The 27638-nt window shown below is 40.1% G+C and overlaps 1 protein-coding gene across 1 annotated transcript; it reads right to left on the bottom strand.

Annotated features, from left to right (window-relative positions):
- Positions 1 to 1998: 1998 nt before the first annotated feature.
- On the bottom strand, positions 1999 to 27638 carry LOC129866857 (carbohydrate sulfotransferase 1-like). Its single transcript, XM_055939842.1, has 3 exons — positions 27041 to 27638; positions 17155 to 17329; positions 1999 to 5250 (listed from the first exon to the last, which is right to left on the bottom strand). Exons 1-3 carry the CDS (start codon positions 27041 to 27043, stop codon positions 4112 to 4114), a joined length of 1317 nt encoding a protein of 438 aa, XP_055795817.1. The 5' UTR covers positions 27044 to 27638; the 3' UTR covers positions 1999 to 4111.

The raw sequence follows: 27638 nt of genomic DNA, 5'->3' as shown, positions 1-27638 counted from the left end.
AATTACGAGCCTAGTTGATTTAGCCATGGAAAAAGTCAGGAACCTTCCCGCTAGCCATGATTGGCTGAGATAATGTATAGGCTGGACATTCCGGTAGATGAGTGTGGATTGGTCTGCAATGTAGCACGCTTCTGTCTATTAGGTGAGCTGTTCAGTATGTGTTGACAGTCCTTTCTACCTCGCCATTTTTGAAAGATATAACGTTAGCCATCGAGAACTACAAAAGTTTTGGTACTTTTCTCAATAACATTGATGCCCTGAATTTAACAGGCGCTACTGACAGATCAGTTGAAAAAAGTGATGGGCTACTTTCTGCACACGCCATGGTCAGTGTGAACCGGAGTGACTTGACACAAAGCTGGCCAAACGGAGTTAATGGTTCCAGTCCTCCGTGAAGCGTTCAACCATGTTTACGGGTAAGAGTCTAGCTACGTTTTCCAGATATATGTTTCTAATTTTGTCAGAAAGTTATTTTTAGCTAAAGCATACTGTTAGTTCGCTAGCAAACATTATCTTGCTGCCTCGGTAGCTGACGTCATGTGTATGATCTGTGTAGTAATATTATTTGAATCAGAAACAAATTTGCATTGCTAGTTATGTTAGCTAGTTAACATTGAACCTAGTTTGTTAGCTTTAGCTATCTGCAGATTCATACTACAGCTATGATACAATGTTTGTATTGGTAGTAGTATGAGTTGGGGCTGGTTCATTGTTTAGCTAGCTAGCTACATGTCTAAACAAAAGACTCCACTTCGGGCTGATTATTACATGACCCATCAAATTAGCAGGTGTGTCTGGGGGTGATTACGGCCATCAATTGTATTTCATGAACATGAACTTGTCTAGACAATAGTGACCCATCCACTTAGCCTGATGTGGGTGAGGGGTGATTATACTGTAGCATTATCTTCACATGACCCTTCAACTTAGACAAGTGTGTCGGGTAAGCTTCATCTAATAACAATAAAATACTTATAAAAGATTTGTATCTGGACACATTCTGTTTTTGATATTGCTACTATCCAAGTATGCAAGAACTATCACTGTACCTTTTACACCTTCTGTATCCTGTGCATGTGACAAATAAACTTTGATTTTATTCGATATAGCGTGTGTTTACCACATGACCTCACATGTGAATCCTTAAAGTGATGGGTGGAGCTAAGGCTTAAGAGGGTGTGAACGATGTTGAATGGGTGTAGACAAAGAAAAGCTCTCCAAGTGTACCAAAACATTCAAGGGCCATTTTTTCAAAAGTGGGGTTACAAGGCCTCAACTGCAATGTATGATATACCATTTTCTAGCTCTGTGTCTCTACTTTTATCCAATGTAAAAAACATAATATCAAATTTTGCTACATAAAACCGGATCAAGGCGTTCGGTCACATGCTGTATACCAGTCATTAAAAATGTTCATGCAAGTAGATCGCTGATTGGCCAGCTCATCCTCCTCAGGATGACATCATCCTCTATGATGATTTTAAACAATCTGTTTCAGATACTTTATTTAACTGGGCAAGTCAGTTAAGAACAAATTCTTATTTACAATGATGGCCTGCACCAGCCAAACCCAGACGGCACTGGGCCAATTGTGCGCCACCCTATGGGACTCCCAATCACAGCCGGTTGTGATACACCCTAGATTTGAACCAGGGTGTCTGTAGTGATGTCTCTAACACTGAGATGCAGTGCCTTAGACAGTTGTGCCACTTGGGGTTTTTGAAGTGTTTTTTTTCTCCAATGTATGTTTTGGCCACAAATACGAGTAAATCTTGGTATGAGTTAACAGAATATGCATTTTTAAAAGGTTGATTTTCACTGGACAGTTACTTTAAGCAGTTTCCAAGCAGCATTCAGAGCATTTCCAAAGAGGCTTCATCAGGCAAGCACTATAATTTTAAATTCACAAATAATCCCCTCCATCCCTTTAGGTGAGCGTAAATGGATGACCTGCATCTAGGCAACAGCACCATTCTCAGAAAACGTAACACCATTAGTCTGACTTGAGGCTAGATTTACTAAGCGCTGGCACCAGGGCAACATCAGCAGTTCTTTTCTAGGAAATAAAACATGGTTACAAAATGTTGGGCATAGACGCATTGAATTTCCAGGAAAAATAACATAAAAACAATATTTACATGAATAAAAACATAACATTCCAAGGTGAAGTATAACTCTGTCCTTGAGTATGCATACTGAACAACAATATAAACAAAAAATGTAAAGTGTTTCATGAGCTGAAATAAAATATCCTAGAAATGTTCCATACGCACAAAAATATTCTCTCAAATTTTGTGCACAAATTTGTTTACATCACTGTTATTGAGCATTTCTCCTTTGCCAAGATCATTCATCCACCTAACAGGTGTGGCATATCAAGAAGCGGATTAAACAGCATGATCATTACACAGGTGCAAATTGTGCTGGGTACAATAAAAGGCCCTTCTAAAATGTTCAGTTTGGTCACACAACACAATGCCACAGATGTCTCAAGTTTTCAGGGAGCGTGCAATTGGCATGCTGACTGCAGGAATGTCCACCTGAGTTGTTGCCCGAGAATTTAATTTAATTTCTCTACCATAAGCCACTTCCAACATAATTTTTGAGAATTTAACAGGACTTCCAACCAGCCTCGCAACCGCAGACCACGTGTAACCACGCCAGCCCAGGACCTCCACATCCGGCTTCTTCACCTGCTGGATCGTCTGAGACCAGCCACCCGGACAGCTAATGAAACAGAGGAGTATTTATTTCTGTAATTAAGCCCTTTTGTGGGGGAAAACTCATTCTGATTGGCTGGGACTGGCTCCCCAAACAGGTTGGCCTATGCCATCCCAGGCCCACTCATGGCTGCACCCCTGCCCAGTCATGTGAAATCCATAGATTAAGGCCTAATGAATTTAAATTGACTGATTTCCTCATATGAACTGTAACTCAATAAAGTCAATTAAATTGCTGCATGTTTATATTTTTGTTCAGTATATGTAGCTTCCCCAGGTCATTGCTGTAAAAGACAATATGTTCACAGTCAACTTACCTGATACAATAAGGGTAAATAAATAAGAGCAGAGCCAGGATCTTTGAATGAAGCAGCGCTTAAACATACTGTATATTAAGCAGCTTTATCTAAGACCACTCAAAAAACTGAGTTTTCCTTCTGTACTGTCATGTAACATACTGGCCTAGTAGTTGACTTCTGTCAGTTTTTGGAGTGCAATTTTCAAACCACATGCAAACTGTAAAAGAAATACATTTCAATTCCACTGAAACATTTTCTGAAATATCTTAAACAACTGGGCATAAACAAAACATGCTTGGAGATATTAAATGCGATGAAGTCAACGAGGCTGCGTTTACACAGGCAAAGATGATCTATTATATTTACAAGATAGTCAAGTGACCGCTCTAACAATGGAAATACATGTCCTCAAAGATGGAAGGCAGGCGAGAGGAGGCGAGATCAGCAAGTGGGACCGTTCTAGCCAATGAGAGGGCTGTGTTGAATTTGGTCAACAAAAACTGCTGATTTGCTTCATGAGGCTTATTTGATCTAATAAAAGTTTTGTAATGGTTAGGTTGTTACAAATGCACTGATATAAGTGGACGCACGTGCCATTTGAAAAAACAAACAACTTTGTATTGGAGTTGTGTATGTTGTTAGCACACGTATCTGGACTCTCATTGGCTAGAATGGTTCTACCTGATCTCGTCTCCTCCCGCCTGCCTTCCATCTTTGAGAACATGTATTTCCATTGTTAGAGGGGTCACTCGACTGTCTTGTCAATATAATAGATCATCTTTGGTGATGTACAACTTTGTGTCATTGGCTAGGTCTACACAGACAGTCCAATGCTGATCTTTTACCCAATTATAGGCAAAATAGCTGATCTGATTGGTCAAAATATATTTATTTTTATTTAACCCTTATTTTACCAGGTAAGTTGACTGAGAACACATTCTCATTTACAGCAACGACCTGGGGAATAGTTACAGGGGAGAGGATTTGTAAAGACCAATTAGTGGAAAAAGATCCAAATTGGACTGCCTGTGTGAAAACAGTTACGCTATGAAGCTCGTGTAGCATTACATCCAACCACCTGCATGGTCACAGTTATAAGAGAGTCTGAAATGTTCTGGGCTCCACCAAACTATTCGACATGTTTCTGAGATCAGCCACAGAGTGGACCGCCCTGTAGCCTAGAAGAGAGAGTGTATCATTGCAGAGAGTCTGCAAAGTCCTCACTATATCAAACCCTAGTCTTAGCCTCCAGCTCTCCACTGTGGCTTTGGAGTCTCTGGTGGTGGAGTACTTATAGTTCCACTCGGATGTAGAAGGCACGCTGTTGTTGGTGTTCTGTGCGATCCACGAGCGCACGTTCTCGTCCATCTCCAGTCCCACAAACTTGTATAGCTCCCGGGCCTTCTCCGCTGGGTTGAGGGCCAGATCCTCGTAGCGGACCAGGAGGTAGCGTCCACGCAGCCACGCCGGCCTCTGCAGCCCCGTCTCTGCCGACTCCGCCATGTCCCTACAGGTGCTGGTAATCTGCGATAGGTCCACGTAGCGTGGCTTCCTGCCTGTAGCGTTCCAGATCTTCCAGGTGCGGAACTGCTCAGAGAAGGCCACCATCCGTGAGGCCAGGATGGCTCTGGGGTCGCGCACCAAGTGGACGATCCTCAGGTCCAGCCGTGGGTCCTCGGTCAGGGTACGCAGGTCTCCCACCTCCGGAACACGAACTGTCTTGATGGCCACGTGACCCCGCGACAGACATGCCATGGAGGCCAGGGTGAGGTTCAGCGCACCGCACTTCTTGGGGCACCAGGTCTCATCAGGCTGACCCCCAGAGGCCCCCTCCCCACCCTCGGGGCACACAGGGGGGGAGCAGAGTGCTCGGCTGGAGCTACGGCGAAAGAAGGACCCAGTGATGTGTTCCTGGGGCTCGGGGCGGATGTAGTTCTCCAGGAAGCGCAGGTCGCAGGTGTAGAGGTTGAGGAGGAGGTCCCGGTAGGCCCCCAGCAGGGCCCGGCGGTCCAGGGCCCGACGCAGCCTGCTGCTGGAGTTGGTGAAGGCCTGTTGGACGTGGTAAAGGGGCTCGAAGACATAGAAGATTCCAGGGTGCTGGTTGAAGAGCTGGCCAGTGAAGGAGGAGCCGCTGCGCGTGGTGGTGAACAGGAGGATGTGGCGCCGGGAGGCCGCGGCCGACATCTCCATGGGCAACATGCTGTCGTCACACAGAGCTCTCCACCTGGAGTCTAGATGTACAAAGGGACAAGGAGAGGATCTGTACCCCATGTAATACACATAAAATTCTATTGTACTGTGAAGAATTTCATAAACTACATAAACTGCTTCTAGAAAACGATACAGTTGATTAAGTATTAAAGTATTAATAGTAGAATAAAAAAGGATAGTCAACCAAGACCCATAATATTGTACAGTGCATTCGGAACGTATTCAGACCCTTTCACTTTTTCCACATTTTGTTACGTTACAGCCTTATTCTAAAATGTTTTACATTTTTCTCATCAATCTACACACAATGCCCCATAATGACAAAGCAAAAACAGGTTTTAATTGTTTCTGCAAAATGTATTAAAAAAACGACTGAAATATCACATTTACATAACTACTCAGACTCTAAACTCAGTAATTTTTTGAAACACCTATGGCAGCGATTACAGCCTTGAGTCTTTTTGGGTATGACGCTACAAGCTTGGCACACCTGTATTTGGGGAGTTTCTCCCATTCTTCTCTGCAGATCCTCTCAAGCTCTGTCAGGTTGGAAGAGGAGCGTCGCTGCACAGCTATTTTCAGGTCTCTCCAGAGATGTTCGATCGGGTTCAAATCCTGGCTCTGGCTGGGCCACTCAAGGACATTAAGAGACTTGTCCCGACTGTGTGCTTTGGGTTGTTGTCCTGTTGGAAGCTGAACCTTCACCCCAGTTTGAGGTCCTGAGCATTCTAGAGCAGGTTTTCATCAAGGATCTCTCTGTACCTCTCTCCATTCATCTTTCCCTCTATCCTGACTAGTCTCCCAGTCCCTGCCACTGAAAAACATCTCCCACAGCATGTTGCTACCACCACCATGCTTCACCGTAGGGATGGTGCCTTGTTTCCTCCAGACGAGAAGCTTGCATTCAGGCCAAAGAGTTCAATCTTGGTTTAATCAGACCAGAGAATCTTGTTTGTCATGGCCTGAGAGTCCTTTAAAACCTTATTAGGATAGGGGGTGCTGTTGTCACTTTTTCTGGAAATCGTGTAATTTTTAAACAGCTTCCTACTCAATTCTTGCTCGTACAATATGCATATTATTATTATTATTGGATAGAAAACAGTCTCTAGTTTCTATAGCCGTTGAAATTTTGTTTCTGAGTGGAACAGAACTAATTCTACAGCAATTTCCCTGACATGGAGTCAGATTTCACACATCTTGGCCCCTGATCTGGAGTCAGTTTCAAGGTCGCTGTGAATGCTATGAGGATACTAACACTGCTTACGTCTTCCCCTGGATGTCTTTACGTGATGACGATTTGAATGGAGTCGATTGCGCAATCACAGCCTCTATAAATCAGATCAACGTGTAGGTAGTAACTCTTTTCCAGCTGCGCCGGACGCGCGGTGGACACCGACCTGCTCTTTTTCCAAGCATTAGTGTAGCCAGTAATATTTCTCCGGTCATGTTTTTACTTGTAATAGGTGTTAAAGACATCATAAGGTAGTTAATTTAAACCGTTTTATAGCAATTAATATCCGTTTAGTGCGATTTTGGGACATTTATTTCTGAGACACTTTGAATCTCTGGGCACGTTTCCAGTTCATGCCGAACGCAGTGGGCATTTCCACATGGCAAGAGGACAGCTTTCGACCAAAAGACGATTATACCCAAGAAAGGATTCTTTGCCCAAGATTCTGATGGAAGAACAGCTCAAAGTAAGAACAATTTATTATGATAAATCGTGTTTCTGTTGAAAAATGTTAATCGCTTATGACGCCATTTTGTTAGACGTAGCTTCACTTGGCGCAAACTGTATTGAAAAGTAAGGATAATTTAAAAAATGTAAATCAGCGATTGTATTAAGAATTAAATTGTCTATCAATCGCTGTCCACCCTATATTTTTTAGTCACGTTTATGAGTATTTATGTATACGACTAGATCACTGTCTAATATGGCGCACGACATTGTCTGACCAGCTGGGCAACTTTTGTCATTGTCTAACCATGATTTTGGTGGCTAAATATGCACATTTTCGAACAAACTGTATATGTATGTTGTGATATGATGTTACAGGAGTGTCATCTGAAGAATTCTGAGAAGGTTAGTGAAAAAATTTCTATATTTTGGCGATGTTTACGTTATCGCTCTCTTTGGCTAGAATCAATGCTTTGGTAATGTTTGCACATGTGGTATGCTAATATAACGATTTATTGTGTTTTCGCTGTAAGACACTTAGAAAATCTGAAATATTGTCTGTATTCAAAGGATCTGTTTCTTTCGATTAGTGTATGCTGTGTATTTTTACGAAATGTTTGATGATTAGTAATTAGGTAATACACGTTGCTCTATGTATTTATTCTAGTCGATTTGTGACGGTGGGTGCAATTGTAAACTATGATATCTACCTGAAATATGCACATTTTTCTAACAAAACCTATCCTATACCATAAATATGTTATCAGACTGTCATCTGATGAGGTTTTTTTTTGTTTAGAGGCTATCAATATCTTAGTTTAGCCGAATTGGTGATAGCTACTGGTGTTGGTGGACAAAGAAAAGATGGTGTCTTTTGCTAAGGTGTTTAGCTAATAGATTTACATATTGTGTCTTCCCTGTAAAACATTTTAAAAATCGGACATGTTGGCTGGATTCACACGATCTGTGTCTTTCATTAGCTGTATTGGACTTGTTAATGTGTGAAAGTTAAATATTTAAAAAATATATTTTCTTTGAATTTCGTGCTCTGCCTTTTCAGTGGAATGTGGGAGGAGTGCCGCTAGCGGCACCCCGGGGCTAGACAGGTTAAGTGCCTTTTGGCAAACTCCAAGCGAGCAGTCATGTGCCTTTTACTGAGGAGTGGCTTCCGTCTGGCTACTATACCATAAAAGCCTGATTGGTGGAGCGCTGCAGAGATGGTTGTCTATCTGGAATGTTCCCCCATTTCCACAGAGGAACTCTGGAGCTCTGTCAGAGTGACCATCAGGTTCTTGGTCACCTCCCTGACCAAGGCCCTTCTCCCCCAATTGCTCAGTTTGGCCGGACGGCCAGCTCGAGGAAGAGTCTTGGTGGTTCCAAACTTCTTCCATTTAAGAATGATGGAGGCCACTATGTTCTTTGGGATCGTCAATGCTGCAGACATGTTTTGGGACCCTTTCCCAGATCTGTGCCTCGACACAATTCTGTCTCTGAGCTCTACGGACAATTCCTTCGACTTGTGCTGGTTTTTGGCTTTTGCTCTGACATGCACTGTCAACTGTGGGACTTTATATAGACACGTGTGTGCCTTTCCAAATCACGTCCAATCAATTGAATTTACCACAGGTGGCCTTCAATCAAGTTGTAGAAACATCTAAAGGATGATCAATGGAAACAGGATGGTTTTGTTTTTTTATTTGGGTATTGTGTGTAGATTAATGAGGGAAAAAAAACATTTAATACATTTTAGGCTTTAACGTAACAAAATGTGGAAATAGTCAAGGGGTCTGAATACTTTTCCCGAATGCACTGTACAATATTAATGGTCTTGGTTGACTATTATTCTTTAGTCCACTACTTTATGAATACAACTTTGAATATTAATTTGTTGACTGATCCACTCCAAAACTATATTTTGTTATTTTTGTGTAACTTGCCACATCATATTTGCTTCTCAAAAATCCTAAATCTTGAAAACTTGACTGCTGACATGCAAAACATTGTGGGACTGTATCAGGAGTGGATTAATAAAAAAAATACCAAAAGATAGTTTTGGTATTTTTCCTTTAAGGAGATTATTTGTTTAATTATTCCTTTAAGGAGAACACCTTCAGACAAAGATGTTCTGCAATCAACCCTAAGTTCTTAACACATAGACACATGGAAAGAAAGAAGCTTGTAAAATAAAATAGAATCCGGTTTCATCATCATAACAGTGGACTGAGAAAAACCAAGTGAAGATTCATTCTATCAAGCCAATTTCCTTAATAATTCAGAAGGTAAACATGCATGAGTAAGATGCTTGTCTGCCGATGTTTACCCAGGGACTAGTGAAATGGTTCCTCTAAATATAGAGCAGATTGCTACCATGTGTAATTACTGCTGATGAGGAGTTGATTGCAAATGGGACGTTACTTTTATGCGGAGACGAGCTTGACGAAAGGTGCATACAGCCACCACACGAAAGCTGATTAATTAAGATAAATTGGAAGATAATTGTCAAATCAAAATGGATCACAGATATTACATCTCTCTCATCCTCTCCTCCATGAAAAAGGGGAATTCCCTTGGTGAAGGATTAGCCTACCATTTTCTCTCTCGAGTGTCACTGACTAATGCCCCCACACAAACAAACTAAGGCTTTTATGTGGGAAAAACATTGACAAAATCAAACTTGTGAACCTTAAATGTACAGTACCAGTCAAAAGTTTTGGGTTTTTCATTATATTTACTATTTTCTACATTGTAGAATAATAGTGAAGACATCAAAACTATGAAATAACACATATGGAATCATGTAGTAACCAAAAAAGTGTTAAACAAATCAAAATAGATTCTTCAAAGTAGCCACCCATTGTCTTGATGACAGCCTTGCACACTCTTGGGATTCTCTCAACCAGCTTAACCTGGAATGCTTTTCCAACAGTCTTGAAGGAGTTCCCACATATGCTGAGCACTTGTTGGCTGCTTTTCCTTCACTCTGCAGTCCAACTCATCCCAAACCATCTCAATTGGGCTGCGGTCATGTGATTGTGGAGGCCAGGTCATCTGATGCAGCACTCCATCATTCTCCTTCTTGGTCAAATAGCCCTTACACAGCCTGGAGGTGTGTTGGGTCATTGTCCTATTAAAAAAACAAATGATAGTCCCACTAAGCGCAAACCAGATCGGGTGGCATATTGCTGCAGAATGCTTTGAATTCTAAATAAATCACTGACATTGTCACCAGCAAACCACCCCCACACCATCACACTTCCTCCTCCATGCTTCACAGTGGGAATCACACATGCAGAGATCATCCGTTCACCTATTCTGCATCTCACAAAGACACGGTGGTTGGAACCAAAAATCTCAAGTTTGGACTCATCAGACCAAAGGACAGATTTCCACAAGTCTAATGTCCATTGATTGTGTTTCTTGGCCCAAGCAAATCTCTTCTTCTTATTGATGTTCTTTAGTAGTGTTTTTTGCAGCAATTCAACCATGAAGGCCTGATTCACACAATCTCCTCTGAACAGTTGATGTTGAGATGTGTCTGTTACTTGAACTCTGTGAAGCATTTATTTGGGCTGCAATTTCTGAGGCTGGTAACTCTAATGAACTTATCCTCTGCAGCAGAGGTAATTCTGGGTCTTCCTTTCCTGGGGCGGTCCTCATGAGAGCCAGTTTCATAATTGCGCTGAATGGTTTTTGTGACTGCACTTGAAGAAACTTTCAAAATTCTTGACATTTTCCGGATTGACTGACCTTCATGTCGTTTCTCTTTGCTTATTTGAGCTGTTCTTGCAATAATAGGACTTGGTCTTTTACCAAATAGGGCTATCTTCTGTATACCACCCCTACCTTGTCACAACACAACTGATTGGCTGAAACTCATTAAGAAGGAAAGAAATTCCACAAATTAACTTTTAAGAAGGCACACCTGTTACTTGAAATGTATTCCCGGTGACTACCTCATGAAGCTGGTTGAGAAAATGGTTACTGGTTACTACATGATTCCCTATGTATTATTTCATAGTTTTGATGTCTTCACTATTATTCTACAATGTAGAACATAGTCAAAACAAAGAAAAACCTTTGAATGAGTAGGTGTGTCCAAACTTTTAACTGGTACTGTATATATTCAATAATGAGTTATATAAACATCTATGTATGCCCTCTACTGGTAACATTTAGAGTGACTGCTGGCCATCAGTTGAAATTGTCACGTAAAGAAGAACACCAGTTAGAATGTCTAGCTACATAATAGTAATTTTCAAGGAATATTCTACTTTAACTGGAGAACAAAATATATACAGTAGAACAGATAGCTACTTCTGTACAGGAGAACAGATAGCTACTTCTGTACAGTGGAACATATAGCTACAGTTATTCTGTACAGTAGAACATATAGCTACTTCTGTACAGTAGAACAGATAGCTACTTCTGTACAGTGGAACAGATAGCTACAGTTCTGTACATTAGAACATATTTCTACTTCTGTACAGTAGAACAGATAGCTACTTCTGTACAGTACAACAGATATCTACTTCTGTACAGTAGAACAGATAGCTACTTCTGTACAGTGGAACAGATAGCTACAGTTCTGTACATTAGAACATATTTCTACTTCTGTACAGTAGAACAGATAGCTACTTCTGTACAGTACAACAGATATCTACTTATGTACAGTAGAAAAGATAGCTACTTCTGTACAGTAGAACAGATAACTACAGCACTTCTGTACAGTAGAACAGATAGCTACTTCTGTACAGTAGAACAGATATATACTTATTTACAGTAGAATAGATAGCTACTTCTGTACAGAAGAACATATAGCTACAGTATTTCTGTACAGTAGAACAGATAGCTACTTCTGTACAGTAGAACATATAGCTACAGTATTTCTGTACAGTAGAACATATAGCTACAGTACCTTTGTACAGTAGAACATATAGCTACAGTACTTCTGTACAGTAGAACAGATAGCTACTTCTGTACAGTAAAACATATAGCTACAGTATTTCTGTACAGTAGAACATATAGCTACAGTACTTATGTACAGTAGAACAGATAGCTACAGTACTTCTGTACAGTAGAACAGATAGCTACTTCTGTACAGTAGAAGAGAGAGCTTCTTCTGTGCAGTAGAACATATAGCTACAGTACTTCTGTACAGTAGAACAGATAGATACTTCTGTACAGTAGAAGAGAGAGCTTCTTCTGTGCAGTAGAATAGATAGCTACTTCTGTACAGTAGAACATATAGCTACAGTACTTCTGTACAGTAGAACAGATAGATACTTCTGTACAGTAGAAGAGAGAGCTTCTTCTGTGCAGTAGAACATATAGCTACTTCTGTACAGTAGAACATATAGCTACAGTACTTCTGTACAGTAGAACATATAGCTATTTCTGTACATTAGAACCTATAGCTACTTCTGTACAGTGGAACAGATAGCAAGTTATGTACAGTAGGACATAAAGCTTATTCTATACAGTAGAACATATAGCTTATTCTGTACAGTAGAACAGATATCTACTTCTCTATAGTAGAATAGATAGCTACTTCTGTACAGTAGAATAGATAGCTACTTATGTACAGTAGAATAGATAGCTACTTCTGTACAGTAGAACAGATAGATACTTCTGTACAGTAGAAGAGAGAACTTCTTCTGTACAGTAGAACATATAGCTACTTCTGTACAGTAGAACATATAGCTACAGTACTTTTGTACAGTAGAACAGATAGCTATTTCTGTACATTAGTACCTATAGCTACTTCTGTACAGTGGAACAGATAGCAAGTTATGTACAGTAGGACATAAAGCTTATTCTATACAGTAGAACATATAGCTTATTCTGTACAGTAGAACAGATATCTACTTCTCTATAGTAGAATAGATAGCTACTTCTGTACAGTAGAATAGATAGCTACTTCTGTACAGTAGAACAGATAGCTACACTACTTCTGTACAGTAGAATAGATAGCTACTTCTGTACAGTAGAATAGATAGCTACTTCTGTATAGTAGAACAGATAGCTACAGTACTTCTGTACAGTAGAACAGATAGCTACTTCTGTACAGTAGAACATATATCTACTTATGTACAGTAGAATAGATAGCTACTTCTGTACAGTAGAATAGATAGCTACTTCTGTATAGTAGAACAGATAGCTACAGTACTTCTGTACAGTAGAATAGATAGCTATTTCTGTACAGTAGAACATATAGCTACAGTACCTTTGTACAGTAGAACATATAGCTACAGTACTTCTGTACAGTAGAACAGATAGCTACTTCTGTACAGTAAAACATATAGCTACAGTATTTCTGTACAGTAGAACATATAGCTACAGTACTTATGTACAGTAGAACAGATAGCTACAGTACTTCTGTACAGTAGAACAGATAGCTACTTCTGTACAGTAGAAGAGAGAGCTTCTTCTGTGCAGTAGAACATATAGCTACAGTACTTCTGTACAGTAGAACAGATAGATACTTCTGTACAGTAGAAGAGAGAGCTTCTTCTGTGCAGTAGAATAGATAGCTACTTCTGTACAGTAGAACATATAGCTACAGTACTTCTGTACAGTAGAACAGATAGATACTTCTGTACAGTAGAAGAGAGAGCTTCTTCTGTGCAGTAGAACATATAGCTACTTCTGTACAGTAGAACATATAGCTACAGTACTTCTGTACAGTAGAACATATAGCTATTTCTGTACATTAGAACCTATAGCTACTTCTGTACAGTGGAACAGATAGCAAGTTATGTACAGTAGGACATAAAGCTTATTCTATACAGTAGAACATATAGCTTATTCTGTACAGTAGAACAGATATCTACTTCTCTATAGTAGAATAGATAGCTACTTCTGTACAGTAGAATAGATAGCTACTTATGTACAGTAGAATAGATAGCTACTTCTGTACAGTAGAACAGATAGATACTTCTGTACAGTAGAAGAGAGAACTTCTTCTGTACAGTAGAACATATAGCTACTTCTGTACAGTAGAACATATAGCTACAGTACTTTTGTACAGTAGAACAGATAGCTATTTCTGTACATTAGTACCTATAGCTACTTCTGTACAGTGGAACAGATAGCAAGTTATGTACAGTAGGACATAAAGCTTATTCTATACAGTAGAACATATAGCTTATTCTGTACAGTAGAACAGATATCTACTTCTCTATAGTAGAATAGATAGCTACTTCTGTACAGTAGAATAGATAGCTACTTCTGTACAGTAGAACAGATAGCTACACTACTTCTGTACAGTAGAATAGATAGCTACTTCTGTACAGTAGAATAGATAGCTACTTCTGTATAGTAGAACAGATAGCTACAGTACTTCTGTACAGTAGAACAGATAGCTACTTCTGTACAGTAGAACATATATCTACTTATGTACAGTAGAATAGATAGCTACTTCTGTACAGTAGAATAGATAGCTACTTCTGTATAGTAGAACAGATAGCTACAGTACTTCTGTACAGTAGAATAGATAGCTATTTCTGTACAGTAGAACATATAGCTACAGTACCTTTGTACAGTAGAACATATAGCTACAGTACTTCTGTACAGTAGAACAGATAGCTACTTCTGTACAGTAAAACATATAGCTACAGTATTTCTGTACAGTAGAACATATAGCTACAGTACTTATGTACAGTAGAACAGATAGCTACAGTACTTCTGTACAGTAGAACAGATAGCTACTTCTGTACAGTAGAAGAGAGAGCTTCTTCTGTGCAGTAGAACATATAGCTACAGTACTTCTGTACAGTAGAACAGATAGATACTTCTGTACAGTAGAAGAGAGAGCTTCTTCTGTGCAGTAGAATAGATAGCTACTTCTGTACAGTAGAACATATAGCTACAGTACTTCTGTACAGTAGAACAGATAGATACTTCTGTACAGTAGAACAGATAGCTACTTCTGTACAGTAGAATAGATAGCTACTTATGTACAGTAGAATAGATAGCTACTTCTGTACAGTAGAACAGATAGATACTTCTGTACAGTAGAAGAGAGAACTTCTTCTGTACAGTAGAACATATAGCTACTTCTGTACAGTAGAACATATAGCTACAGTACTTTTGTACAGTAGAACAGATAGCTATTTCTGTACATTAGTACCTATAGCTACTTCTGTACAGTGGAACAGATAGCAAGTTATGTACAGTAGGACATAAAGCTTATTCTATACAGTAGAACATATAGCTTATTCTGTACAGTAGAACAGATATCTACTTCTCTATAGTAGAATAGATAGCTACTTCTGTACAGTAGAATAGATAGCTACTTCTGTACAGTAGAACAGATAGCTACACTACTTCTGTACAGTAGAATAGATAGCTACTTCTGTACAGTAGAATAGATAGCTACTTCTGTATAGTAGAACAGATAGCTACAGTACTTCTGTACAGTAGAACAGATAGCTACTTCTGTACAGTAGAACATATATCTACTTATGTACAGTAGAATAGATAGCTACTTCTGTACAGTAGAATAGATAGCTACTTCTGTATAGTAGAACAGATAGCTACAGTACTTCTGTACAGTAGAATAGATAGCTACTTCTGTACAGTAGAACAGATAGCTACAGCACTTCTGTACAGTAGAACAGATAGCTACAGTACTTCTGTACAGTAGAACAGATAGCTACTTCTGTACAGTAGAACATATAGCTACAGTACTTCTGTACAGTAGAACAGATAGATACTTCTGTACAGTAGAACATATAGCTACAGTACTTCTGTACAGTAGAACAGATAGCTTCAGTTCTTCTGTACAGTAGAACAGATAGCTTCAGTTCTTCTGTACAGTAGAACATATAGCTACAGTACTTCTGTACAGTAGAACAGATAGCTTCAGTTCTTCTGTACAGTAGAACAGATAGCTACTTCTGTACAGTAGAAGTTATAGCTACAGTACTTCTGTACAGTAGAACAGATAGCTACAGTACTTCTGTACAGTAGAACAGATAGCTACTTCTGTACAGTAGAATAGATAGCTACTTATGTACAGTAGAATAGATAGCTACTTCTGTACAGTAGAACAGATAGATACTTCTGTACAGTAGAAGAGAGAACTTCTTCTGTACAGTAGAACATATAGCTACTTCTGTACAGTAGAACATATAGCTACAGTACTTTTGTACAGTAGAACAGATAGCTATTTCTGTACATTAGAACCTATAGCTACTTCTGTACAGTGGAACAGATAGCAAGTTATGTACAGTAGGACATAAAGCTTATTCTATACAGTAGAACATATAGCTTATTCTGTACAGTAGAACAGATATCTACTTCTCTATAGTAGAATAGATAGCTACTTCTGTACAGTAGAATAGATAGCTACTTCTGTACAGTAGAACAGATAGCTACACTACTTCTGTACAGTAGAATAGATAGCTACTTCTGTACAGTAGAATAGATAGCTACTTCTGTATAGTAGAACAGATAGCTACAGTACTTCTGTACAGTAGAACAGATAGCTACTTCTGTACAGTAGAACATATATCTACTTATGTACAGTAGAATAGATAGCTACTTCTGTACAGTAGAACAGATAGCTACAGCACTTCTGTACAGTAGAACAGATAGCTACAGCACTTCTGTACAGTAGAACAGATAGCTACTTCTGTACAGTAGAACAGATAGCTTCAGTTCTTCTGTACAGTAGAACAGATAGCTATTTCTGTACAGTAGAACAGATAGCTTCAGTTCTTCTGTACAGTAGAACAGATAGCTTCAGTTCTTCTGTACAGTAGAACAGATAGCTATTTCTGTACAGTAGAACAGATAGCTTCAGTTCTTCTGTACAGTAGAACAGATAGCTACTTCTGTTTGTTGTTCTGTGTTGTTATGTGTTTGTTATGTGTTGTTATGTGCTATATATACGGTCCAGCCACTTTGTTCTGTATTAGTGGTTACATGCTTGGCAGAGTCATGCCTATACCTTTGGACAGCAGGCTCCGGCTGTGGTAGACACTCACAAAGTAGGCTACAACATACAGTAGAACATGTACTTCCTAAGCCATATAAAGCACAGCCACTTTGTGCTTGTTTTTCTGCGTGTGTGCTTGGCATAGTTTTGACACAACCTTTGGGCTGTGGGCTCTGGAAATAGTGGACTCCTTAGTAGACACACAAAGTAGAAACAGTGGAATGTGTGCTCCCTAAGCCATGTAGAGTACAGCCACTTGTGCTTTTTGTTGTGCATTAGTGGCTACATGCTGGAGATTTGTCCTACCTTTGGGCTGTCGGCTCTGGCAGTGGTAGACGCCACCGTGGCAGGGACCAGACAGGGAGTCCCTCAGGGTGCGGATGGCTGTGTACTGGACCCCCAGAGAGGCACACACCAGCAACAGCACTGTCTTCCAGGAGCACTCCATCCTGCCTCCTCCTCCGCCCCTACATCCTACATGCTGCAGCCACCGGGGGAAACACAGAGAGGTCACACTCTCCTCAGGTAAACAAGAGTGGTGCAGAAGCGTAGGCCTTTTTGATTTGACATTTTGACTTTCATCTTTCTGCAGACATTCTGACCAGAGCAGATTTGTACCATAGCTTATTATCAGTACATACAAGGGAGCTACAATAACATATGACCATTTAAACACATATTACCAGAAGAACTCAACCTTAATATTTAAACAGTACAGTATATAGCATATGTACACTGATAACTGATGGCTGTCTTCATCTAAACCCGAAGTCTCTGCAGTGAAATCATAGTTTGTTTACCATTGGGAAAGAGAGACCTGGGTTAAAATACCGAAGCTATAAAAGGCATTAGAGCAAAAAGCCTCTATTTTCCCACCTTCAGGTTAATGGTAGGTAATAGCACCTGCCGATCCAGATTATTAAAACCCCTTCCAGCTATGCTTCCACAAACACTCCAAATTGCTCTCTTAGCACTTAGTGAAATAGATCCAAATAGCTCCACACATGAGCCAATATCATCAAAGCCATACCTAGATAGTACTAAATGTATAAATAGAAGGAGAAATTGGAAATGCCTCCTCTTTCTCTCGCTCTCTCTTTCTCTCTCTTTCTCTCTCTCTCCATCCCTCCACCATCCCTTCTCCCTTTTAATTCCTCATGTTCATTGATGATGTTTATGTTTTTGTGGCAGGTTAATGTCCCCAGGAACATATCTTACAGCCCAGAGATAAGCTTTTGACGTTCCATTCATCACAAACAGGCAGCATCCCTCCCTGCCATAGACATTCACTGTAAACAATGGGATCAAAAATTGCCCACATCATAGTAGACATAATCTAGCACAAGAGTAATAAAATAAAATATTATTTATTTGATTATTTTAACTCTAACAAAATAAATGGTAGTGATTTGTAAGACTGATCTGTCTGTCTGAAATGTCTATGATTTTCATGAAAAATTCTAATCTGAGCATGAATGATTGAATGAGATCAAATAATGAGTAACTTTGACCGGGCTACTTAATACCATTGATTCTCAGGGAAAGAAAAGGCAATCAGCCGTAATGACAGTACATGTACAGCCCGTACAGCCTGTCTGCCTATTGGAGATCATGTGAATCCTCAGTGACTAGTTTGGTTTTCATTGCCATTCATAATCAGAGCTCACAGACCCTGCGCTCCTTGTCCTCCCGAGACAACAGAAGCAGATGCCAAGTTTACGGATTAAAGCAATTTGATTTGTAAGGGACTTGTCTTCCCTCTCAAGATCTGGCATTTTGCCGCTATGGGATTCCTCCCAAATATTCCATCAACAGCTCGAAAACGGACTTTGTGTTTTGAATTGTCTGCTGACCTCATCTATTTTTCATAGCATAACAGCATTACAGAGGAGAAATGCCTCGGGGGATGATAGGTTTTAGAATACACAGTGTATCTCATGCTGGGTGTTGTTTTTGAAGAATTACAGAGGGACCTGAGCAGGTGTTTTTCTCGTCTAAATAAAAGGGACAACAGGAGATAATGGCTTTTGTGCTTTAAAGTCCAGAGATGGGGAGGTGGTCATTGAAGTGAGGGATAGGGGGAAAGAGAGGCTTTTGGGATGCAGGTGAAAGCGTTGACAATGGACAATGCTGACAACTAAAAGTCTGAATTAATTGAATTATTGGTTACGTAGACAGTTTAGCAGATGTCATAGTGGGTGCAGAAAAATGCTTATGTTACTAGCTCCTAACAGTGTAGTAAAATGTCAAACAAGTACACAAATAATAATAAATTAAAACTAGAAACAAGAAATGAAGAATGAAGAATGTCAGAACGTATCTAATAAACAACCAAAATAACACTGTATCAGTAATTCAAATGCAATATATGCATATATACACCAAAATATTGTCAGTATATCTGTACAGTATGATATGTACAGCAGTAGATATATTACAGTGAGCTATGTTGAGAATCCAGTGTAGTGCTGTCGGAGCTTGGAGGAGCGGCTCTCCCTCACTTCTTTCAATTTGAGAATACATGGAGCTGGTGAAACTATTTCTGGAAAATTAATTCTGAGAAATTCTAAATAAATTATATTTAATTATCACAAAAATTCCATGAAAAACGATAGCATGAGAAACCAAATAAATGTGTATATGTAGCAGCCTAGAGGTAGGTAAATAGTGTTTTTTTCCTTGTCTTCTCTCTACTTCCAGAAAGGGTCAGGCTCCTTGGGCTTTGCGGTGGCCACTCTGGCTTGGGTGTCGCCATAACCAAGTGGTCACATATCATTCTGGGTTCCACTTCGCAAGAGTGGTCCGTGGGGTTTTATGGAAATCAAGGCAGACACACAGTGAATGTAGATTTTTTTTCAACATTCTGATTGGCCAATGTGTTCAAGCCTCCGACGGGCCTCCGCAGTGCAAACAAAGTTGCTGTAGCCCTGCTTGGGATATTTAGCCTACATTGGCTATTGGTTGAGATGCAGGGCCCGTTCTAGCTTGGTATGTCAGGGTGGGTAATTGGAAATGTGAACTGGGCCAAGTTGGAGGTAATAATGCATTTACTGTAGGTTACAGTTTATTGAGATGAATGAATACACCACAACAAAGGCTTGATTTTATGGCTGTTTTAAAAAACTATTTCCTGCAATTGTACATAGTAATGATTTATGTTCACTACTTGTATCAAGGCACAAGGCAAGACCCAGATGCAGACACAGGAGGCAGATGGTTGGAGTCTTACAATGTTTATTAATCCAAAGGGGTAGGCAAGAGAATGGTCGTGTACAGGCAAAAGGTCAAAACCAGATCAGAGTCCAGGAGGTACAGAGTGGCAGACAGACTCGTGGTTAAGGCAGGCAGAATGGTCAGGCAGGCAGGTACAAAGTCCAGAAACAGGCAAGGGTCAAAACCGGGATGACTAGAAAAAGGAGAATGCAAAAAGCAGGAAAACGGGAAAACCGCTGGTGTACTTGGAAACATACAAGACGAACTGGCCCAGAGAGACAGGAAACACAGAGATAAATACACTGGGGAAAATCAGCAACACCTGGAGGGGGTGGAAACAATCACAAGGACAGGTGAAACAGATCAGTGCGTGACAACTTTGTCAATTGATTTGATAACATGTATAATCTATGCAAATAAATTATATGAATTGATAGTTCTGCAATAGGGTATATTGTAACTACGTGATCAATCAAAGTTTATTTATGAAACAGCGTGTAAACTATGCAATACAATAAAATGCCTACTCTCAAATAAAGCTCTTCTCGCAAACAGTGCAATGATGTTAAGCTATATATATATTTGTATTTACATTAGGCTATAGCCTATAAATAGCTATAACATGTAGTCGTAGGCCTACTGCAAATTATTGTTGTTTGTTTCTGAACTGGCCGAATCTCCGTCTTTATTATTCTTTATTGAGGGAAAACCCATTGAGACCATGGTCTCATTCCCAAGGGGGCCCTAATCACAACAACCAATACAATGTAAAACAGAACAGCAATCAATACAACACACAACATTTATGAAACAGTTACAGTCCTCAGCTACTAGGTCCTCAATTAACACCCTCAACTGCCCGAGCAGCACCAGAACATGTAATTATAACGAGTTCTGCAAATTGTTCCAGCAGTGAGGCGCATTAAAACTGAAAGCGGATTTACCTAATTTGGTGGAGACCCGAGGAACCTTAAGAGTTAACCAACCCTGTGAACGGGTTTGATAACTCATGTTTTTATACTTCAACTACAAAGTTAGGGAAGTCGGAGTAGAGCTTTGTAAACAAAAAAGTTAAGTGATCTACGGGACATTGATGAGGAGCAGCCAACCTTTTAATACAGGATGTAGTAATGAGTATTAAAACTGTCACAGTCAGGTGCAGAGAAGAGACAAGACGAGGAATCAGTGGTTAAGGATAAACATAATACTTTGCTGAGAAACGGTAGCCTCAGGATAACAGTACACTTAAAAAAACACCAAACACTAAGTCTCGAAAAGTCACTCAGGAAATGACCTCACACGGTAAACAATTCAAGCTTCTGCAAAGGACAACACAAAACACACCTGTTTTAACAGGGAAATCAAAATGAATAAATTGGACACACCTGAATCTTCACACAATACCCCATGATGACAAAGCAAAAACTGTTTTTTAGAAAATGTGCAAATGTATTAAAATAAAAAAAAATAATATTACATTTACATAAGTATTCAGACCCTTTACTCAGTACTTTGTTGAAGCACCTTTGGCAGCGATTACAGCTCTGAGTCTTCTTGGGTATGACAAGCTTGGCACGCCGGCTCTGTCAGGTTGGATGGGGAGCGTTGCTGCACAGATATTTTCAGGTCTGATGCAATAAGCTTGGCACACCTGTATTTGGGGAGTTTCTCCCATTCTTCTCTGCAGATCCTCTCAAGCTCTGTCAGGTTGGATGGGGAGCATCGCTGCACAGCTATTTTCAGGTCTTTCCAGAAATGATCGATCGGGTTGAAGTCCGGGCTCTGGCTGGGCCACTTAAGGACATTCAGAGACTTGTCCCGAAGCCACTCCTGCGTTGCCGTGGCTGTGTGCTAAGGGTCATTTTCCTGTTGGAAGGTGAACCTTCACCCTAGTCTGAGGTCCTGAGCACTCTGGAACACGTTTTCATCAAAGATCTCTCTGTACTTTCCCTCGATCCTGTCTAGTCTCCCAGTCCCTGCAACTGAAAAACATCCCCACAGTATGATGCTGCCACCACCATGCATCACCGTCGAGATTGTGCCAGGTTTCCTCCCGACGTGACGCTTGGTATTCAGGCCAAAGAGTTCAAACTTGGTTTCATCAGATCATAGAATCTTGTTTCTCAAGGTCTGAGAGTCTTTAGGTGCCTTTTTGGCAAACTCCAACGGGCTGTCATGTGCCTTTTACTGAGGAGTGGCTTCCATCTGGCCACTCTACCATGAAGGCCTGATTGGTGGAGTGCTGCAGAGATGGTTGTTCTTCTGGAAGGTTCTCCCATCTCCACGAGGAACTCTGAAGCTCTGTCAGAGTGACCCTCAGGCTCTTGGTCACCTCCCTGGCCAAGGCCCTTCTCCCCCGATTGCTCAGTTTGGCCGGACGGCCAGCTCTAGGAAGAGTCTTGGTGGTTCCAAACTTCTTTCATTTAAGAATGATGGAGGCCACTGTGTTCTTGGGGACCTTCAATGCTACATACATGTTTTGGTATCCTTCCCCAGATCTGTGCCTCGACACAATCCTGCCTCGGAGCTCTACAGACAATTCCTTCGACCTCATGGCTTGGTTTTTGCTCTGACATGCACTGTCAACTGTGGGACTTTATATAGACAGGAATTTACCACAGGTGGACTCCAATCAAGTTGTGGAAACATCTCAAGGATGATCAATGGAAACAGGATGCACCTGAGATCAATTTCAAGTCTCATAGCAAAGGGTTTGAAAATGTATGTAAATAAGGTATTTATGTTTTTTATTTTTAATATATTTGCAAAAATGTCTAAAAACCTGCTTTCGCTTTGTCATTATGGGGTATTGTATGTAGATTGATGAGGGGATTTCTTTGTTGATCCATTTTAGAATAAGGCTGTAACGTAGCTAAATGTGGAAAAAGTCAAGGGGTCTGAATACTTTCCGAATGCACTGTATATATAGTCTTGCCCACATTAAGTACAAGTTCAAAACCAACCAGAGCATTTTGTAAAGCAACAAAGTCAGTTTGCCGCTCTAACAACACCTGGTTTACAGTTGGAACAATGGTATACATAACAGTATCGTCTGCATAAAGATGAATATTACGAGTTTTAACAGATAGACCAATCTTATTTATATAAATAGTAAAGAGAACAGGTCCCAATACCGACCCCTGTGGTACATATTTGGTAATATCCCAGAACATAGACTTAACACCATCAGAAATCACACATTGTGTCCTATCTGGTACATAATTCTCAAACCACTTGCAAGAAGTCTGATCCAGGCCCATTTCAGTCAACATTTGAATGAGAGTGTGATGGTCAACAGTGTCAAAGGCCTTGGAAAGGTCTAACAATAAGGCAGCACAATCATTTTTATAATCTAAGCAATTTAACACATCATGTAAAACAAGCAGAGCAGCTGAAACGGTGCTATGTCCAGGTCTAAAACCGGATTTGGTGCTATCCTTCAGCACCACAAGTTGGTTCAACTTCTTTAACATCATTGTGTGATCCTGGCGCTGTCCTTTCGGCACCACTAAGGGAGCTTCAATTTCATCTATATCAGTTGCCTACGCTCTATAGTCCTACTCATCACGTATTATTATTATTACAAATAGAAGATGATCACAACTCACAATGGTGACCGTTTTGTAAAGTTAGAACGAAGCTGAATCAATGTCTCACAAGATCACATAATGATTCATTTGCCTTTTAAATAACAGAACTGAATATAATACCATAGTATAGTAGACCTATAACGTTACTGCTATACCAAAAACACCTCCTCCAAAAAATATATATCATGCGCCAAAACTCAACAGAGCGTGCCACTAGGCACTAGGAATGTTATACGCTTTGAATAAAAACAAAATACAGGAAGTCTAATAGTTTGTTAACACCATCTGCTCTAATTCACTCACCAAACAGTTATTCAAGAAGATCTAAATGCATCTAAATGCATTTGCCCATGAAACTGATTGAGATCAATCCACATGATTGTCATGGACCAGTAAAATGTGAAGAATTATCATTCACGATTGACAGTGATGATGGCCTATTTTGAAAGTAGGTAACCTATGCCTAACTTGGTGTTTGAGGGTATTAAAAATATAGCATTTTCTTTTGACAATACGTGTGGGCATAGTGCAATTGAAGGATGCATTTCTATGTATATTCTACAATGATAGGCTATTAGATTGGCTGTCGGTATAAACTTTGATTGACAAAATTATGATTTAATTTAAACATTTTGCCGCTCCCTCATCTAAAAAAAAAATAACACTACACCACTGATGGGCGTATGCATGTGTGAGTATATACAGTACCAGTCAAAAGTTTTGACACACCTACTCATTCAAAGGTTTTTCTTTATTTTTACTATTTTCTACATTGTAAATAATAGTGAAGACATCAAAACTATGAAATAACATATATGAAATAACATTAACATATATAATCTTTTAGTAACCAAAAAAGTGTTAAACAAATCAACATATATTTTATATTTGAGATTGTTCAAAGTAGCCTCCCTTTGCCTTGATGACAGCTTTGCACACTCTTGGCATTCTCTCAACCAGCTCATGAGGTAGTCACCTGGAATGCATTTCAATTAACAGGTGTTCCTTCTTAAAAGTTAATTTGTGGAATTTCTTTCCTTCTTAATGCATTTGAGCCAATCAGTTGTGTTGTGACAAGGTATGGGTGGTATACAGAAGATAGCCCTATTTGGTAAAATACCAAGTCCATATTATGGCAAGAACAGCTCAAATAAGCAATGAGAAATGACAGTCCATCATTACTTTAAGACGTGAAGGCCAGTCAATTCGGAACATTTCTAGTTTCTTCAAGTGCAGTCGCAAAAACCATAAAGCGCTATGATGAAACTGGCTCTCAAAAGGATCGCCACAAGAAAGGAAAAATTACCAGAATTACCAGAATTACCTCTGCTGCAGAGGATAAGTTCATTAGAGTTACCAGCCTCAGAAATCGCAGCCCAAATAAATGCTTCACAGAGTTCAAGTAACAGACACATCTCAACATCAACTTTTCAGAGAAGACTGCGTGAATCAGGCCTTCATGGTCGAATTGCTGCAAAGAAACAACTACTAAAGGACACCAATAAGAAGAAGAGACTTGCTTGGGCCAAGAAACACGAGCAATGGACATTAGACCGTTGGAAATCTGTCCTTTGGTTTGCGCTTAGTGGGAGTATCATTTGTTTTTCAAAATGACAATGACCCAACACACCTCCAGGCTGTGTAAGGGCTATTTGACCAAGAAGGAGAGTGATGGAGTGCCTCCACAATCACCCAACCTCAACCAAATTGAGATGGTTTTGGAGGAGTTGGACCACAGAGTGAAGTAAAAGCAGCCAACAAGTGCTTAGCATACGTGGGAACTGTTGGAAAAGCATGCCATGTGAAGCTGGTTGTGAGAATTTCAAAAGTGTGCAAAACTGTCATCAAGGCAAAGGGTGGCTACTTTGAAGAATATAAAATATATTTTGATTTGTTTAGCACGTGTTTGGTTACTGCATGATTCCATATGCGTTATTTCATAGTTTTGATCTCTTCACTATTATTCTACAATGTACGAAATAGTAAAAATAAAGAAAAACCCTTGAATGAGTAGGTGTGTCCAAACTTCTGACTGATGCTGTAAATGTGAGTACAGGAGTCCGCTAGTGTATGAGGTGTGTGTGTGTGACCTGGTGTGTGTGTGTTTTGTGTGAGTGAGTCTATTTTTGCCTCCTACTACAGGGGGTGGTGGGCTCGATGGCTGTTCAACAGTCTGGAGATAGAAGCTGTTTTTCAGTCTTAAGGTCCTGGCTTTGATGCACCTGTACTGTCTGTCTGCTAGATGGTAGCAGAGTGAACAGACTGTGACTCGGGTGGCTTAGGTCCTTATGATCTTCTTGGCCTTCCTTTGACACAGAGTGCTGTAAATGTCCTAGAGGGCAGGCAGCATACATGCAACACACCAAGGTTTGGACAACACATTCAACATCATACAAATATTTCACAACACATTCTCACACATATTCTTGTCCAGTCACACTTGAAACAGCCTCTCTCTCTCTCCCTAACACAGGGAGCATGCCATGTACCATCTGGAACAGCGTAAACTTGCACAGCACGGCACAGCACAGCCACAGGCAAAGCAGCTAAGAGAGAAGAGAGCACTCTCAGAGAGAGGGGAGCTCCACTAACCAGAGGCTACAGATGAACCCCCGCAATATGAGAGAAGATGAATCTAGTCCTACATGCCTCCTCGAGCTCAAAGGAAAAAGAAGTGCACACTGGCACTTTTAGATGTGGAGAGGTCAATTGTGGATCTTCTCTTGTGGGTGCTGACTTACAGCACCTGTATTTACAATGACTGCAAAGGCATGATTATGATTCAATAGGATATGAATGGATCATGCAACATGCAAAAAGAGGCAGCCTACATTCACCCCAGTGCACAATCAATTTGTTCGACAATAGATAGGCTACAAAGTTTTAAAAAATGACATTATAAAAGGTGCATTTTAAACAAAAAAGTTATGTCTAAATGTAGTGTTATTCAAATAAAAACGTTATATCTGTCTTCCCTATCAGAGCAACAGGGTGGAAAGCGTTGTGCACCTGCGTTCCAAGGAAAGTGCACTTTAAATAAATATACAATGTTATGACATGTTGTCTATATAGGCCTACTACTTCTTCAAGATATAAGAAATCACATTATTATGTAAACTATCAGTGGCGTGGACTCGGCGCCAACATCCTCCAACATAACCGTAGGGAGTCTACGGTGCACGGTTCGGTACCTGTGTAGTCCAGGTAAGAATAAGTTCAAGCAAAGTCCATCGATATTTATCACCGGTCCAGCAGATAGGCTACGATCGATATCTGACAGTATAGATAATACCAGCTCACACTTCAAAGTCACAAAAATACTGCCGTATGAAACAAGACGAATAGCGAGCAAAATACAAAACAACAATAAAATAAACTCTGCTTCTTACCATATAAACTCTCTGCCAAATCAGCTCGGTAACGTCAAATGCATTGGTGGCACCCTTGTTACAGAAGCTCCGTCAGCATCTTCTTGTTCTCGACTGTGTGTCCAGCAGCGGAGTGTGGGATGAGCAGAATGGGAACTGAGTGTCAGAGCAGGCAGCGAGCGGCTTGTGGAACGGCGCGAAGGGATGGAGCAGCAAGAGAGAGCGTGAGTAGGGAAAGCAGTAGGCAAGCCACCCCAGTGTCATTTTATGCCCAAGGCTGACTCCAAAGTGAATTTCTTTCAATGTATTTATATAATAGGATTTGAATCACCACACATTTTATAATAACTGTAATTCTATACTAGATTTGTGGAAACAGGTGCATATGGTAAGCAAAACAACCTGATGGGCTATTGATAACTATTGGAACTATTCTGTATTTAGTGCCTGTGTCCATTTTGTTTAGCGTTATGTGGATGTATACAGTATATTGTAATTCTGCAGTGTGCAGAATATCTCCAACATCTATTTTCATCAATGCAGCCAGGAGGAATGCCTCCGCACATCCAGATCATCAGAGGCAGTTTACAATACATCACTGCCATGCTCTCCACAGGGA

This window comes from Salvelinus fontinalis, chromosome 12, assembly GCF_029448725.1.
Source record: "Salvelinus fontinalis isolate EN_2023a chromosome 12, ASM2944872v1, whole genome shotgun sequence".
Taxonomy (NCBI): Eukaryota; Metazoa; Chordata; class Actinopteri; order Salmoniformes; family Salmonidae; genus Salvelinus; species Salvelinus fontinalis.
This window is presented reverse-complemented; position numbering and strand designations above follow the sequence as displayed.